We start from the raw sequence: 13,950 nt of genomic DNA, 5'->3' as shown, positions 1-13,950 counted from the left end.
ATTTATCAGCCTTGTTTGAAGTAAGGCCTTATTTTAAAAAATAATAATGGCCCAAATTAGAGGCCAAACTGACCCTTGACAGCTAAAATTTGACTGGAAATCAGACTTAATTTCTAAATCAGAGACATAAATTCAAAACCTACTTCAAGAACATTCTTAGTTACCAGATAAGTAAATGAATCATCTGAAAACCAAAGAATGCCAAATTCACGCATTTTAAAATAATTTCTATCTCTTATAATTTTTTACATATGTTCTTGGAAAGTCAGGTAAAGGAAAAAATAATGCATTTACTCCTTAGGGATCTTAAAATATCAATGCCACTGATGTTGGCAAGAAAGTATAATATATCTTAGACTGATAAACTTAAATATATATAAAAAATAACATATTTGCCATTTTAAGTAGAATCAGATCATGGTTTAGGTAATGACGTCTTATCTCCAGCTTGTTTACTATTCTCTATGAAGAAATAATACCAAGTTACATGGTCTCTTTCCTGTGCATCCCATGTGCCTTATTCCATAAGATATTCTTAGGAGTCACGTGCGATGTGCAAGAGACTCATGAGAATAGAATCCTTTGTAGATTCCACAAGGTTCGAGGTCCCTTGTTTTTCTTCTCTACTATCCTATACAGTGTCTTTTCTACAGAACCCTAAAATGGTGCTCAGGATCTTCTCTGAGGCCTTATTCACAATGCTGCAAACTTCCAATGATAGTAATTTATGCCTTAACCTACTTTTTGGCCATTTTTCCTCGCCACTTAAGCTAATTATCTAAGTCATTTGTGTACAATAAACAAGGACCTCCCTCCCTCCCTGGGCACTCAGTCTCCACTTCATCCCACCAAGTAGGGAAGTCTTAATGCTCGGTGGGCAACTATCATAATTATCTCCATGGCAATAGAGTGCATGTGATTAGGCCCTCGGGCTTTGCCATAGATGGATGGGAGAGCCATCAAGTTCCAGTATCCGGCTTTGAACAATCAGAGTACTTAGAGAAAGGCTGGAGTCCACCATAATGCATGTGGTGAATCACCCAAGCTGATGGAGAGCTTCAGGGAGAGCTGGGAACATTTGTCCCAGTGCGATGGGTAATTTCCTTCTGCCAGAGCTCTCACTGTTTCCCTTGAAGCTCTCCTGGGTGGGGTTCTTTTCTCCCTTCTGTCTCTACATTTTATAAAAGTTAGTTTAAACCTCCTTTTTACTCCAGTATTGTAGCTTTGTTTCATTATAACTCCAAGTTTCACATTCTGTAGAACTGTGTTTTTAATACAGCAGCCAGACACGTGTGGCAAGCGAGCTTCAATTGTGTGTGGCCTGAACTTAGTCGCTGCTGCAAAGGTAAAGTCCACAAGCTTTTGAAGGTTCAACACAATCAAAAGGATATAAAATACCCATGAGTCATTTTATGGCACACACTGTAATGCTAATATTTTGGATATATTTGGTTAACTAAGATAAGATATATAATGAAAACTAATTTTCTGTTATGCTACACATTTTAAAATGTGTATCAGGATATTTTAAATTAATATTTTAAATTAATATTAATATTAAATTAATAAAATATCAGGATATTTTAAAATGACTATCAGGATATTTTAAATTACATGTGTGACGTGTGCTACATGTCTCTTTTTTCTTTCTTGCATGTATATGGTATGAGTATGTGTACAGGTGCTGTGTATGCAAGCACATAAATATAGAGGCCAGAAGTTTATATCAGTCATTTCCTTCAATGACCTGGTGCCTTACCTGCTGAGGCAGAGTCTTTCACTTGGACTGAGAGCCTACTATTCAGCTCACATACCAAGTCAGCTTGTTCTAGACATCCCATCTCTTTCTCCTGTGGTCTGGGATTGAGGATGTCCTACACAGTTATGTGGATGCTGGAGATCTGAATTCTGGTGCTTATGCTCCATGACCATTTGCTTTGCCTGCCAAGTCATCTCCCCATCCCTTCTCCTATAGTCCTATTGGTCAATATAGCTTAAGGGGCTAAATAGATTCTTCTTAAGTGCTCAATCTGAAATAGCATAAGACACATTAAAACTAATTTCCTATTATACAGTACCTTGTGCTTTCTTAAAAGATTTTATTTTCAGTTGTGTGTGTGAGAAAGTATGTGTGTGTGTCTGTGTGTGCATGCATGTGTGTGCATGTGAGAGAGAGAAAGACAGAGAGAGAGAGAGAGAGAGAGAGAGAGAGAGAGAGAGAGAGATATCAAACATGGAACATGGATGCAGTGTAACAAGAAAGTATTGGACCACTGGATGTAGTGTTACAGGTCATATAATATGGATGCTAGGAACTGAATTTGTATCCCGTGGAAGAGCAGGAGTGCTTTTAACTCCTTAGTCATCTCGCTTAGCCCTGCTTTCTGTTTTTAATATGTAATTTCACATTGTAATTTAACTTGATACGGTTCATTCTGAGTTAAGCTCAACCCTGTCACCTCAAAGCCTTCTAAAGTAAGATTCTCAGTTGAATGCCAAATACGTCATTTTTCCCTCCATTGTCTTTCAACATCTGAAGAACTATGAGTAGACCAGTAAGTCCAAAAAAACAATGGTCAAGTTGAATGAAATTGTGCAGCATATTCAGGAAAACACAAAATGGCTACCTCAAATGCCTTTTGATTCTTAACCTCTTGCCCATCATACACACACAGAGAGACAGACAGACATACAGACACATAGATAGACACACACACACACACACACACACACACACACACACACACCATGTTTAATGGCTGTCAGAATATCAGAATTAAAACCATTGTTTTAATTGTTAAAGGAATCCTGGAATCAGATTATAGAGACACTAATACCAGGCAACTGACTCAGGCAAGGCAAACATCTTTTGTAGCACAAGTTAGTCTTTGCAAAACTGCTTTAAAGGGATAGAGATAACTCAAACGGAAGCTGCTTTAAAAGCAATGTTCATGAAACAAGTGAAAAGTTTTGACATGGAAACTGAAAGATGGATGCAAGGAAACACAGTGCGTTGCACAAAGGACCATTAGGCTCAGCCAGAGGAACGAAGATGTAGTAGATCTTGGTGACTAGGCATCATCACCTTTGCCTGTAGATGACCTGCAGTTATTTCTCTGGCCAAGTGAGGGCAGGAATGAATTCAGAATGTGTACAGTGCTGCCCTCTACTGGCTAAATCTAAGCTGTTCCTACAGTTACCAACAGCTCTAGAAAGACATTACTTTTCACCATCTACAGAAACAGGCTGAGCATGGTGGTTGTGCAGCGTGGGTAAACATGCAGTACTACTATGTGTCTCTCATGAGATAATATCCAGGAACAATAATCCCACGTTTATCCAGTACCTACTATGTATCAGGCATTTTGTATCTTTCAGATTTTTTTTTCATAATACTTTTGAAAGGGCCTATTATTCTCCCATTTGGCAGAGAAAGAAAAGATAGATCTGAATGGTTAAGTAAATTACCAAATGTCAGCTGGAGCTTAATCCAGGTCTTCCTAATGTGGGAACTGAGGATATCACTTGGCAGTACCTTTAGGTTGACAATCAGAGCCTGATTCAGCAAGTACTCAATAAATACTAGTTCCCTTCCATCATCATGACAGAGTGACATCAATTCTCTGTCTCCCAATGGATTTGCATCAAATAATCAAATAATTGGCGACATCAATTTGGACTCTTTCCATTGTCCTTTACATAGGACATTAAAATAGAAATAGAAGTCTCTAGTGCTCTTTCAGCCACTCTAAAAACAAAGACACAAATTGGGAGAAGTCTGATGGCCATGACAGGGAAGGTACTTCACCACCAAGTATGCGATCCTGAAAGGACATCTGCCAGCATGCCTTCTTAAAACCCATGGCACATGTCCTGCATACTCAACCAATGACAAGAGGACACCGATGAGGATATGCTGTAGGATGGTGAATGATAGACAGAGGACGGGTAAACTGAGGAAAGGGGCACTGGCAGAGCAGCAAGAGGGCTAGGTGCTGTGACAAGGCTGAGCCTTGGAAAGAAGAGAGGTTCTACCTTCACAGCCTCGCTCGATCTGTCCACTCCTGTGGAGAGCATCGTTGATGAGATCAGGCAGGCGCCCGTTCAAGTCCACAGAGGCCAGGCAGCCTTGAAATCCATCCCGGGAGGCCACAAGCTTTGGAAGGTTGCTATACATGCCCTGGGCTAAGCCAGCCATATAGAGGTCACCTAGAAAGGAAGGAACATGGTAAAATAGCCCAAGTAGAGAAATAATGTGGCAACCATATCCACTAACACACTAATGTTTAAACACCTTAAACTGTTTCTTAAATGATGATAATACAACCATGGTATGGGGTAGAGAGTCAGCTAAAATATGAGTCACTACTAGAGTTTCTAAATTATTAAAATAAAAATCCTAAATATTTCTTATAGGTCATTCATTCTGTTTCCAACACCTCACAAAGTTTGAACCACCATATCATATGTACAAAGTAGATTCTACCTAATTAAATGAAGTAAAGATTAACAACAGTTTCAACAAAACAACCATTTATTGAGTAGTTTTTATGTGTTTGTTAAAAATAATGTGCTGAGTGTTTTATAGACCTCCCATCAAACATCTAACAATGCATAATGAGAGTAACAACTTCTATGTCCTTTTGGTATACATATTATTACACAGTATTGAATATGGCCGAGATAATGTCACCCAGGCAGAAAGGACTTAGCTGAATCTTTTCTCTCTCTAGTAAGATCCTGCCCACAATTTGACAAAGCCTTGACTTATCACTTCATGTTTTGGACCCGCAATCACCTCATCATTTGGATCCCCAAAAGACATTCCTAATATCATCACAGATCAGGAAGCAGTTTTGAGGTGTGGGCTGAATATAAACTGGATAAATGGCTTTATGTTATAATTCAATAGTTTTCAAATGGAAAATGTGTCATACACAAGATACGGCTGGAATTCCTAACCTGGAGCTTTCTCATGGAAGCAACCTTTCTGTTAAGAGATGGGCTATAAAATACAAACTCCATATAAGGATTACCTTTCAAATCCAGATTTTTGGCACCATTGATGACCTGAGTGACTACCTTGGTGTCCACCTTCAGGCTGTGGGTATTACTGTTGTCCCGGGTGATGACAACATTGTGCCACTGGTTGTCATTCAAGGGGCGGTCACTGTTGCCTTTAATCACATTGGGACCATTGCCAAGGTCAAACACATAGTGTATGTACCTACAAGAGACCAAAAAAAGCACACAATCACTTCAGGGTCCATAAAGTAGTTCAGTGGTAATCACACATATATAAAAAACAAGGGGCTTCAAATTACCCATGCTTACCTGGCATAGCATACCAATTAAATACACTTATAATTACCAGTAATTACTGGATTATAAATCATTTCAATTCCATATTCACAGATTCATAAGGTCTTCTTTCATTTTCTTTAAGTCAAGACCTTACAATATAGTACAAGTTGGCCTACAACTCATAATATTCCTTTCACAGACTCTCTAGTGTTGGAATCATGGTCATGTACTCACATCCTGCCCAAAGTCTACTCACTGAATGCTCCATAGTAATATCTAGATCTAAGAAATGGTACAGTTAGGACTCTACAAAATACTAGAGGACAATAATAGAATTCAATGGATATCGATATGAATATTGTTTGCTTGCTTGCTTGCTTGCTTGCTTGCTTGCTTGCTTGAAACAAAGTCTTAAGTAGCCCAGGTTGACCTCAAATTTGCTGTCCTGCAGAGACTGGCCCTCACCTACTGATCCTCATGTCTCTACCATGCCAGTGCTAGATTTACAGATGTGTGCTATCACACTCAGTGTATGCAGTGCTGGGATTGAACCCAGGACTTTGTGTGTGCTAGACAAGCAAACCAGCTAGAACATCCTTAGTTCTGGCTTTATTCTTATGTGACTACTTTCCAATATATGGTAACATAATAGAGGGTCCAAAAAGGGATTTAAAAAACTATAATGTTGGCCTCTGCAATTTCCTGAAATTCAAGAAACTTGATTTTATAATTTTGGGTCATAAGGGACTATGTCCATGCTCTCCTCTCAAAATAATAATTATAATGCTAATAGTAGTATTGTAAAATAAGTAGATTTCATTTCTTATTATGCATTTGCTAACTATAATTAATAATACCCCAAATGTGTGCAACATACAACAGAGCTATGGTTTGCATAAATGAGCTTACCCAACAATAGTTTCAAAGGACTGCATGTCACAGTTAAGATCTTTATAAAATCAATCTAGTAGAATTTTCTTAAGTAATCTCAGGATTTCATGTCCTTTCCAGCCCTAGTCATTTTGTAAATCTTTGTTAGCAAGGAGGGTATTAGCAAGAGCTGGGGCATGCAGTAAAGTGAACTGTTTTCTTCACCACCATATTTTACAAAATGTTTCAGTAAAGATATCCACCATTCATTCTGTGGTTTATCCTACTTACCCCTTGACCAGCTCAACTGCAATAAAATCATTGCCATCACCACTATTGAAGAGAATGAAGCCATCAGCTGAAGTGGTCTTGAACTGGAAGAAGAGGTGCATGGAGGTGTAGGCCTGTAGGGTGGCAAGGGTCAGGTAGCTGCTTTTGGTTTTAAAAGTGACAGGGTCAGCAATGATGTTTCTCAGTCCAAAGCGAGCCTTCAGTTCACAGTAGTCGATGTCGCCATTTTTGCACAAATCAATGTACAGCAAGCCATTGAACATGAGGCTCTGTAGGTGGCCAATGAAACTGGAGGGGACCACAGAGATGTAACGCTTCTCAGTCATGATACCGGTTTCAATATTGTGGAACTCCAAGCGGGTGTGGTCACCCACCATTGTACCTATAAAATCAGAAATGAGGCAGGAAAGGGAAAAGTTACTCTGCTTTCTCACAGCTACCATGATCTGCCTTATAGGAGGAACATGTTTCCAAGTTTCTGAGTTCTCTTCTGCTCTTTTATAGCACACACCTGATCTGATCTCAGTCACCAAGTGAGGTCCTAGCTGAACCCAAGTTACTTGCCTGACTCATGATCCTAGGCAGCTGGTGTCAATACGATCTCACAGAAACAGTGAGCTTACTGACAACACAAGCTGAAAAGCAATGCCATTCACTTTCTCCATTCAAGAAACAACTCGGGAAGCAGAGACAGGTGGTATCTGTGAGTCTGAGGCCAGCCTTATTATCTACAGAATGAATTTCAGGACAGTTAGGGCTTCATAAGGAAATGTTGTCTCAAATAAAACTAAAACAACCAAGAGAGATGGGGGGGGAGGAGGAAGAGAGAGAGAAGGAAGAAAGGAGAAACAATCTGAACACAAATCATAAGAAATTATTTTCCTCTTTGGCTCTTATAGAGATAAAATTGGTGAGTGTTAGACATTCATTACTAAGAATTGCTTGCTACAATATCTCATTACTTGCTACTTCTGAACACTTTGTTTGTTTGTTTTTTTCTTCTGTAAAACATCTATTAATTTTACCTGTTAACAAGTGGTCATGATTTCTTAGGAAAGCAGCTTGGGAAACAGTCAGACTACTACACTCATTCATGGCTTTGCAGCTAAAGAACCCAGTGTGGCTCTTGTGGAGTTGACCAGCCCAACTTTAAACTGGGCTCACATGATTGTCTCAAATCCCAGGGTTCAATCAAGTTAAGCCATTGTTTTATTATCAGATTTCTCACTAATAAATGACACTTGCTGTCTATACATCTTACTTTTCCTTCTCTCTTTACTGGTCTAGAATTTGAGTGTCAAAGGGGAAGAGTGGGCATGAATTTTCTTGGAGAACTTAACCTGATCCAAGAGATAAAACCACATCTGAAAGACTTATCCATCTCCTTGTATTTTAAATATAGATTCTACCTCCTCAGAAGCAATCTCAGAAGTGATTCAAAGAGTTGAACAGAAGCACAGAAATCGGGCTTACATTTGACGAGCTTCTTGGTGGTGTTTTGACAACTAGTGTCAAGTTATTCTTTTAATATAAGCAAAAATAAAATAATAATGTTCTTAAATACATAAATTGTAGTTAGAGCAAAAATCAAAATGTAAAATAAATTTGTTAACAACTGAATACATAGAAAAAGTAATAAGGACATGAAATTACTTAATATTGACAATTGTACTGAGTTGTGAAGTGAACACAACCTAAAATTCATGTGCTTTAAAACAATCACATGATTGACATAAGCACCCAACTGCAGTTTGCTGCATCTCTTCATTACAAGTGCTGGGACCCAATTAGAAAGTTATGGGGAAGGGGACCATAGCCAACTTGTAAGGAGTCAGAAGAACTGCAGGGTGGTGATGCTATTCCTTCCCCTAATTCACATCCCTACCTACACAAAAACCTTAGAGCAAAGTACAAAAAAGGCAATGGCAACCCCAAGTGATCCAAGGAATGCCAAAAGAATCAGAGAAGTGATTTTCAATTCAGTTGAAATTTTCTACAAAATTTCAGATAAGCCCATCTTCAGAGTTGTATACTGAGTAAATTTTGCCTACCGGAAAAAACAGTTTTATAAAGCAGAATAAAAGAATATGAGGCACTGGTTAAGATGAAAAAGAGGCAGAGCAAGACATTGGTTAAGTAGGGCAAAAAATAAAAAAGGAAATTCAAGAGCTTAGCCCAGAGTGACAAAGTCTAGGATGACTTAGAGGGATGTTCTATCATCAGTTTAGGACACTAGTGGATTCAACAATAAGGGCTTGAATTACAAGGTAATTGGCTCAGTTATTCACTAACAGAACTCATTCATCTGTAGCACAGATTAAAATCAAATTAACTACCTCCTCTCAAAATCCTATAGTACCTCATTTGATAAAAGCATGAAACACCACTGCTTGACTTTTGATATTTCGACAAAACTAGCCAACTATTACAAAAAAAATACATGTGTCATCTAATCCATATTAGTAACTGAGAACTCTGTATGAAATAACATCCTCCGGCTTTTACGTTTAGACCAAACTTCCTCTCACTTATTGATAAGTGTATGTATACCTCAGAGCAGCTACTCTCAAATTCCAGAGGAAAGAAAACTGACCTTGTGAAAGAAAATGAAGTGAAATGAGGACTACATATCTACATACGATATCCAGTGTGTGCTATGCACTCCAATTATGACATGTGATGGATGTGAATCTAGGAGAACTTTTGCCTAATCTGTAATTTCCCAAGAGGCCATAGCACATAATAGGCCTGTCACTGGGTTACCTTGGGTATGGTCCTTAATATTTTTGTATCTCCATTTCCTACTTGTGAATTGCGTCTGAAGTTGTCAGAATTAAAGGCATCAGCACATAAAACATTTTCAAAAGTGTCAGGGACCTTAATTATTGGCTAATTCAAATTTTTCTGCAGTCACTGTTTTGCTTTCTTTGACTGTTTTAATCATTTCTCATTTACTTTACAAGCAATGTCATCTTGTACATGGACCATTCTAGTGCTTTCTGGATGTTCAATGGCATACAGCAAAGGCTGAGTTCATCAAGTATCAGTGGTACAGTGGGGTGACATGCAGTGGGCTCATACTTGACATGTCAACTAGAAGGTCAGAATTTGTAGGACCGATTTTGTATGTATGTGTGATTCCTGGCCAACAGTCCAAGCTCAGCCAAAAATAATGATAATGATAAAAATTATGTTAGTAATTATAATGTTGGGAAATGCCAGGAGAAAGCATTAGATTCCCTAAGATTTCCAAACACAGGAGAATTTTGAGAAAAGGAAGGCATATAAATGCTCAGCTGGGGATTTTTCACATTTATGTCACAGTTCTCCAGCCTCACTTCATCTAAACATTTTCCCCCAGGTGCTCAGCACATTTTAAAAGCATGCCATATGATAAAATACCTTATTCTTTAAAAGATCTGAGGCAATTGATGCATATCTAATTATTGGTGAACAACAATGTACATTAGCTTATCAAAGGTGCCTAATGAATCTTGTAATGAAGAGCTTCATTTGACCAAACATTTCCTATGCTCGCTTTATCAACTTTTATTAACACGTATAGCAAGTTTTTGTTGGGGTCATTGACAAATTATAGAGCTTTTAAAAGTATTGGGCAAAATAGTGAAAAGTGGGGTGAGTTTTTATACCAGCAAGAAGTTCTGGGCCAAGTGTGTGGTATTAGCACATTAGGTCGCTATTCTGAGAGCGTAAACCAAGTCAGGTATTCTTTTAATTTGTTTTTAATAATAGAAATCCAGCCCAATCAATCAAGCCTTATTAACTGTCAACTGAACTTAATACTTTTCCAAGAATATAATTATATGATAATAAATGAAAAACACCAGGTTGAAAACTAATTCTTTCTTGCCCTTTGGTAACATGTGGGCCTGGCCTATTCTCTCTGTCACTTGTGTAGACTAGTTAGAAATTTGGCACACTGGAGGAGCTTAAACGGCATGAAAGGAATTACTAAGTAAGCCAACAAGATACCATTTATAACTTGAGGTCTACGAATACTTTAGAATCACTACCTGGTTTTATGAATTCTATAAACTAAAATTAAATTCCCAAACGTGCTTTCAGTTTTAAAAAAAAGAAAAAAAATCATCAACAACAACAAAAATACAAGACAAAGAGACTAACCCTCTTCCTCTCCCAAATTTCTTTCTTCTTTGTAGTTGCTGCCTTCCACCTGCACTGAGGTAGGATGTATGGCAGAAAGTGAAAGGATTTATTAATTTCAAATGAAATTACTGGATGGCTTGGACATTCCACGGTTTAGCCCTGTGTTCTAATTGTTGGTACTAACAGAAAGCACAGCACATAATTGCCTTTATTCCAAAGGCTCTATAAAAGAACAATGATCAAGGCAAGGGATTATTGTACTCTTAGTTCTGCAAATCTTTGTGTTCTTTGTTGTTTTCCATGAAAATGAAAGGAACTCACTGCTGAGCAAGATTGGGGTGAGAGTGCCACCTAGCGGCCGCTATTCACAACATGCTGTAAATTGCATCCTTCTGGGGATTTAACCAGCCAAATCCAAAGAAATTAGTGCTACTCACCACCATAGCATTTGCAGGCCCCTGTTTGACCCCATAGCTCATGGGAACAGCTTGAACAATTAATGCAGATTGAGAGTGGCTTCTAAACAACATAATATTTTTTCATCTCTTTTTCTACATTCCTTTTATACAATTAAGTTACCCTGAAGGTCCGTAGGTCAGAAACTATTTCCAAAGACTGATTTGGGTCTTTGTGGAATTGGAGTGCATGGGATAATTGGTATGGCTCTGTGTGCCTTCTTTTCTAGGAGGGAAGAGACAAAAATACCACGGTTGACATCCTGAGATGTATTCCCCTCCTTGCCCTTATCCACTTCATTATATTTTGCCTGTACTGGAAGAGAAATCATTTTCTTTTGATGGATTGCAAAGTGCAGCAAACTGCTTCCTTCATTGGAATCACACAGATGTGGATTCAAAGCTTAATTACACAGCTCTACTTCCCATTCCTCTTCAGTATAATGACAATAGGAACATTTATTTTGAAAGAATACTGAATTATTGAAGATTAAATGAATTGATACTCGTAAAACAGCTATTTCAGCACCTAATGCTGAATGGATATGTGTTGTGTGTTTTTCCTGTGTGGAGATTGATATCACTCTGTCTCTCTGTCTCTCTCTCACTCTGTCTCTCTCCCTCTCACTCTCTCTTCCCCCTTCTACACACACACACACACACACACACACACACACAAACATACGCACACACAAACACACACATTGTACTCCACTAAAATTACACTTAAATTCCAGAAGTAATGAAGATCAGACTCATAAACTCAATTTAAGTTTTAGGACTCACTATGACAGAACATTTATGATGGAAAGGGCCTTAAAAATAACAGACGTTCAAGTTGAAAGATAGGGAAATGAAGAAAATGAGATTTTGTATATCTATCCCGCAGGCATAAAACCATTTACTGGAGCTGATTGTATTAAACTCTAGGCTTCTGACTGTCCAACTGTCTTGCTCTTCACAGAAGGCACTGGGGGCGACAGCTGTGGCTGCACACTGTATTAGACAAGGGTCAGGAATAGCAAGTGGCCTCCCAAACATCCTGCAGGGAGTTAATGTCAAGGCTAGATCAGAGGCCAGCTCAGATGCCAGCAGAGTTCCATGTAATTGCCCTGTGCTGCCTCAAGTTTATTTTCTTATATGGATGTGAATTCAGCATACTGTCTGCTTGGATGCTAGGCTACAGACTCAGGATCTTCACCTGACTAATTACAATTATGTATCAAATTCTGATAGGGAAGATACCTTCCCTTGCTTGTCTTAATATTTCAACCACAGTTGATTGCTTTTTCATCTGATTGACAATTATAATCCCACTACCTACACCAGAATCTCAAGACATATTCCTAACATTTTCAAATACTATTTTCCAATCTAATCAATTGGTTTAATAATAGAAAATAGGTAACTTTTGTGTGCCTTTTATCTTCCACTATTCGAGCACATTGCTAACGTATAGTATGCTATTAGGAAGAACATACACTTTGTGTGGGACTCTCAAAACCCTTTTACATATATATTGATTTATTCATTTATACATTGCCTTCCTAAATGCAGATCCCACTCTGCAGAGAATTTGTCTATTTGACCATCACTACATGTCCTGTTCCTCCCAAAACAATGCTTGATATACAATAGGTACTTAATGAATAGAAGTTAAATAAATGGCCAGTTTGTTAAGCCAAGCATGTCCAGCCCCTCCTATACCATACTCTTCTAATATTTATTGTATTCCCCATGACATTCTATATTTTTGGACTCTCCATTTTCGTATACAAAAGAGTGATGTATTTGCTGGTAGAGAGAATAAAAACATGGAGGGTGACTGATCAGGGGTTTTTAATTATTAGTTATAGAAAGATCTATACAGCTCTACCCCTGCTCTCTGGGCATAAGCTCCATCAAAGAAAGAACTTACTGAGGATTATATTCCAACAGGGAGCTAGCTGTGTACTGTAAGTTGAAGAAGAAAGACTGTAAAATTTAGAGGAAGGTCCAATGCTTAGCCTTGCCTGTTTTTGTCCACAGGGAGCAGGCAGTATGACTTCTATTAAACAAAATAAGAAGTTCCAGAAGAGGAATGTCAGAGAAGACAGTAAAGTAGAGTCAAAGCCTGCCATAGTTGTACTTACCCTCAGCCACATCATCATCCACTGTTAGCTTAAGGCTTTTTCCTCTCCGCACTACCCGGACAGTGTGCCACTCATTGTCATTGAGCTTCTGCCCTGCATACAGGGTCTCAGGTCCTTTGCCTAAGGATGGTGGTAAGTGTCAAATGTTAGAACCAGTTCTCACTGTATTGCTCACAGTATTGACTTTATCAAAGCCACACTGGTGTACATGACCCAGGATGGCCAAAGATCCAACTTCCACTGATCCTAACAGAACCCAGGACCCCCTGCATTAATCCCCAAAAGCAGGCATGTCAATTGAAACTTGAAGGACATTCGTCCATAATGAGGGAAATAAGTATCCTCTTTTAGTCATAGTTACAATGTCTTAAATAATAAAAACAATAATATTTATAGCAATAGGCAATCAGCTGGCATTTTTGCCAAGTCTTAGATATCACAAATTCATCATATTTTTATTTTTATCAATCTCCTGCTCCTTTAAGCATAGTACACTAGTGTGGTTTCCACAAAATATTTACCAAGTGGGTGAGAAACAACTCTTCAAGGTCTGTTACCTTAGCATAGCATTTCTACTAAACCACAGTCCTATCAGAATTTAGCAAACATAGCAATCATAAAAGTAAGCAATACAATTGAAATTGTGTCTAGGTTTAAATATTGTAAATGATACTTCTAGGGGGGTGGGGCAGGCTTTTCTCATTATTCATCATCCTCCAAAAAGATAGATAGATAGATAGATAGATAGATAGATAGATAGATAGATAGAT

At 38.3% G+C, this 13,950-nt stretch overlaps 1 protein-coding gene across 1 annotated transcript in view; it reads right to left on the bottom strand.

Moving 5' to 3' along the window:
* Nrxn3 (neurexin 3) overlaps positions 1 to 13,950 on the bottom strand; it is a 1,478,337-nt gene that overhangs the window by 788,918 nt on the left and 675,469 nt on the right. The window contains exons 9-12 of the mRNA XM_028777283.1: positions 13,181 to 13,300; positions 6,466 to 6,847; positions 5,037 to 5,227; positions 4,036 to 4,209 (exon numbers count right to left, since the gene is read on the bottom strand). Coding sequence (XP_028633116.1) covers positions 4,036 to 4,209; positions 5,037 to 5,227; positions 6,466 to 6,847; positions 13,181 to 13,300 — 867 coding nt within the window. The remainder of the gene's footprint in view (positions 1 to 4,035; positions 4,210 to 5,036; positions 5,228 to 6,465; positions 6,848 to 13,180; positions 13,301 to 13,950) is intronic.

Source organism: Grammomys surdaster, unplaced genomic scaffold (genome assembly GCF_004785775.1).
Source record: "Grammomys surdaster isolate TR1022 unplaced genomic scaffold, NIH_TR_1.0 279, whole genome shotgun sequence".
Taxonomy (NCBI): domain Eukaryota; kingdom Metazoa; phylum Chordata; class Mammalia; order Rodentia; family Muridae; genus Grammomys; species Grammomys surdaster.
This window is presented reverse-complemented; position numbering and strand designations above follow the sequence as displayed.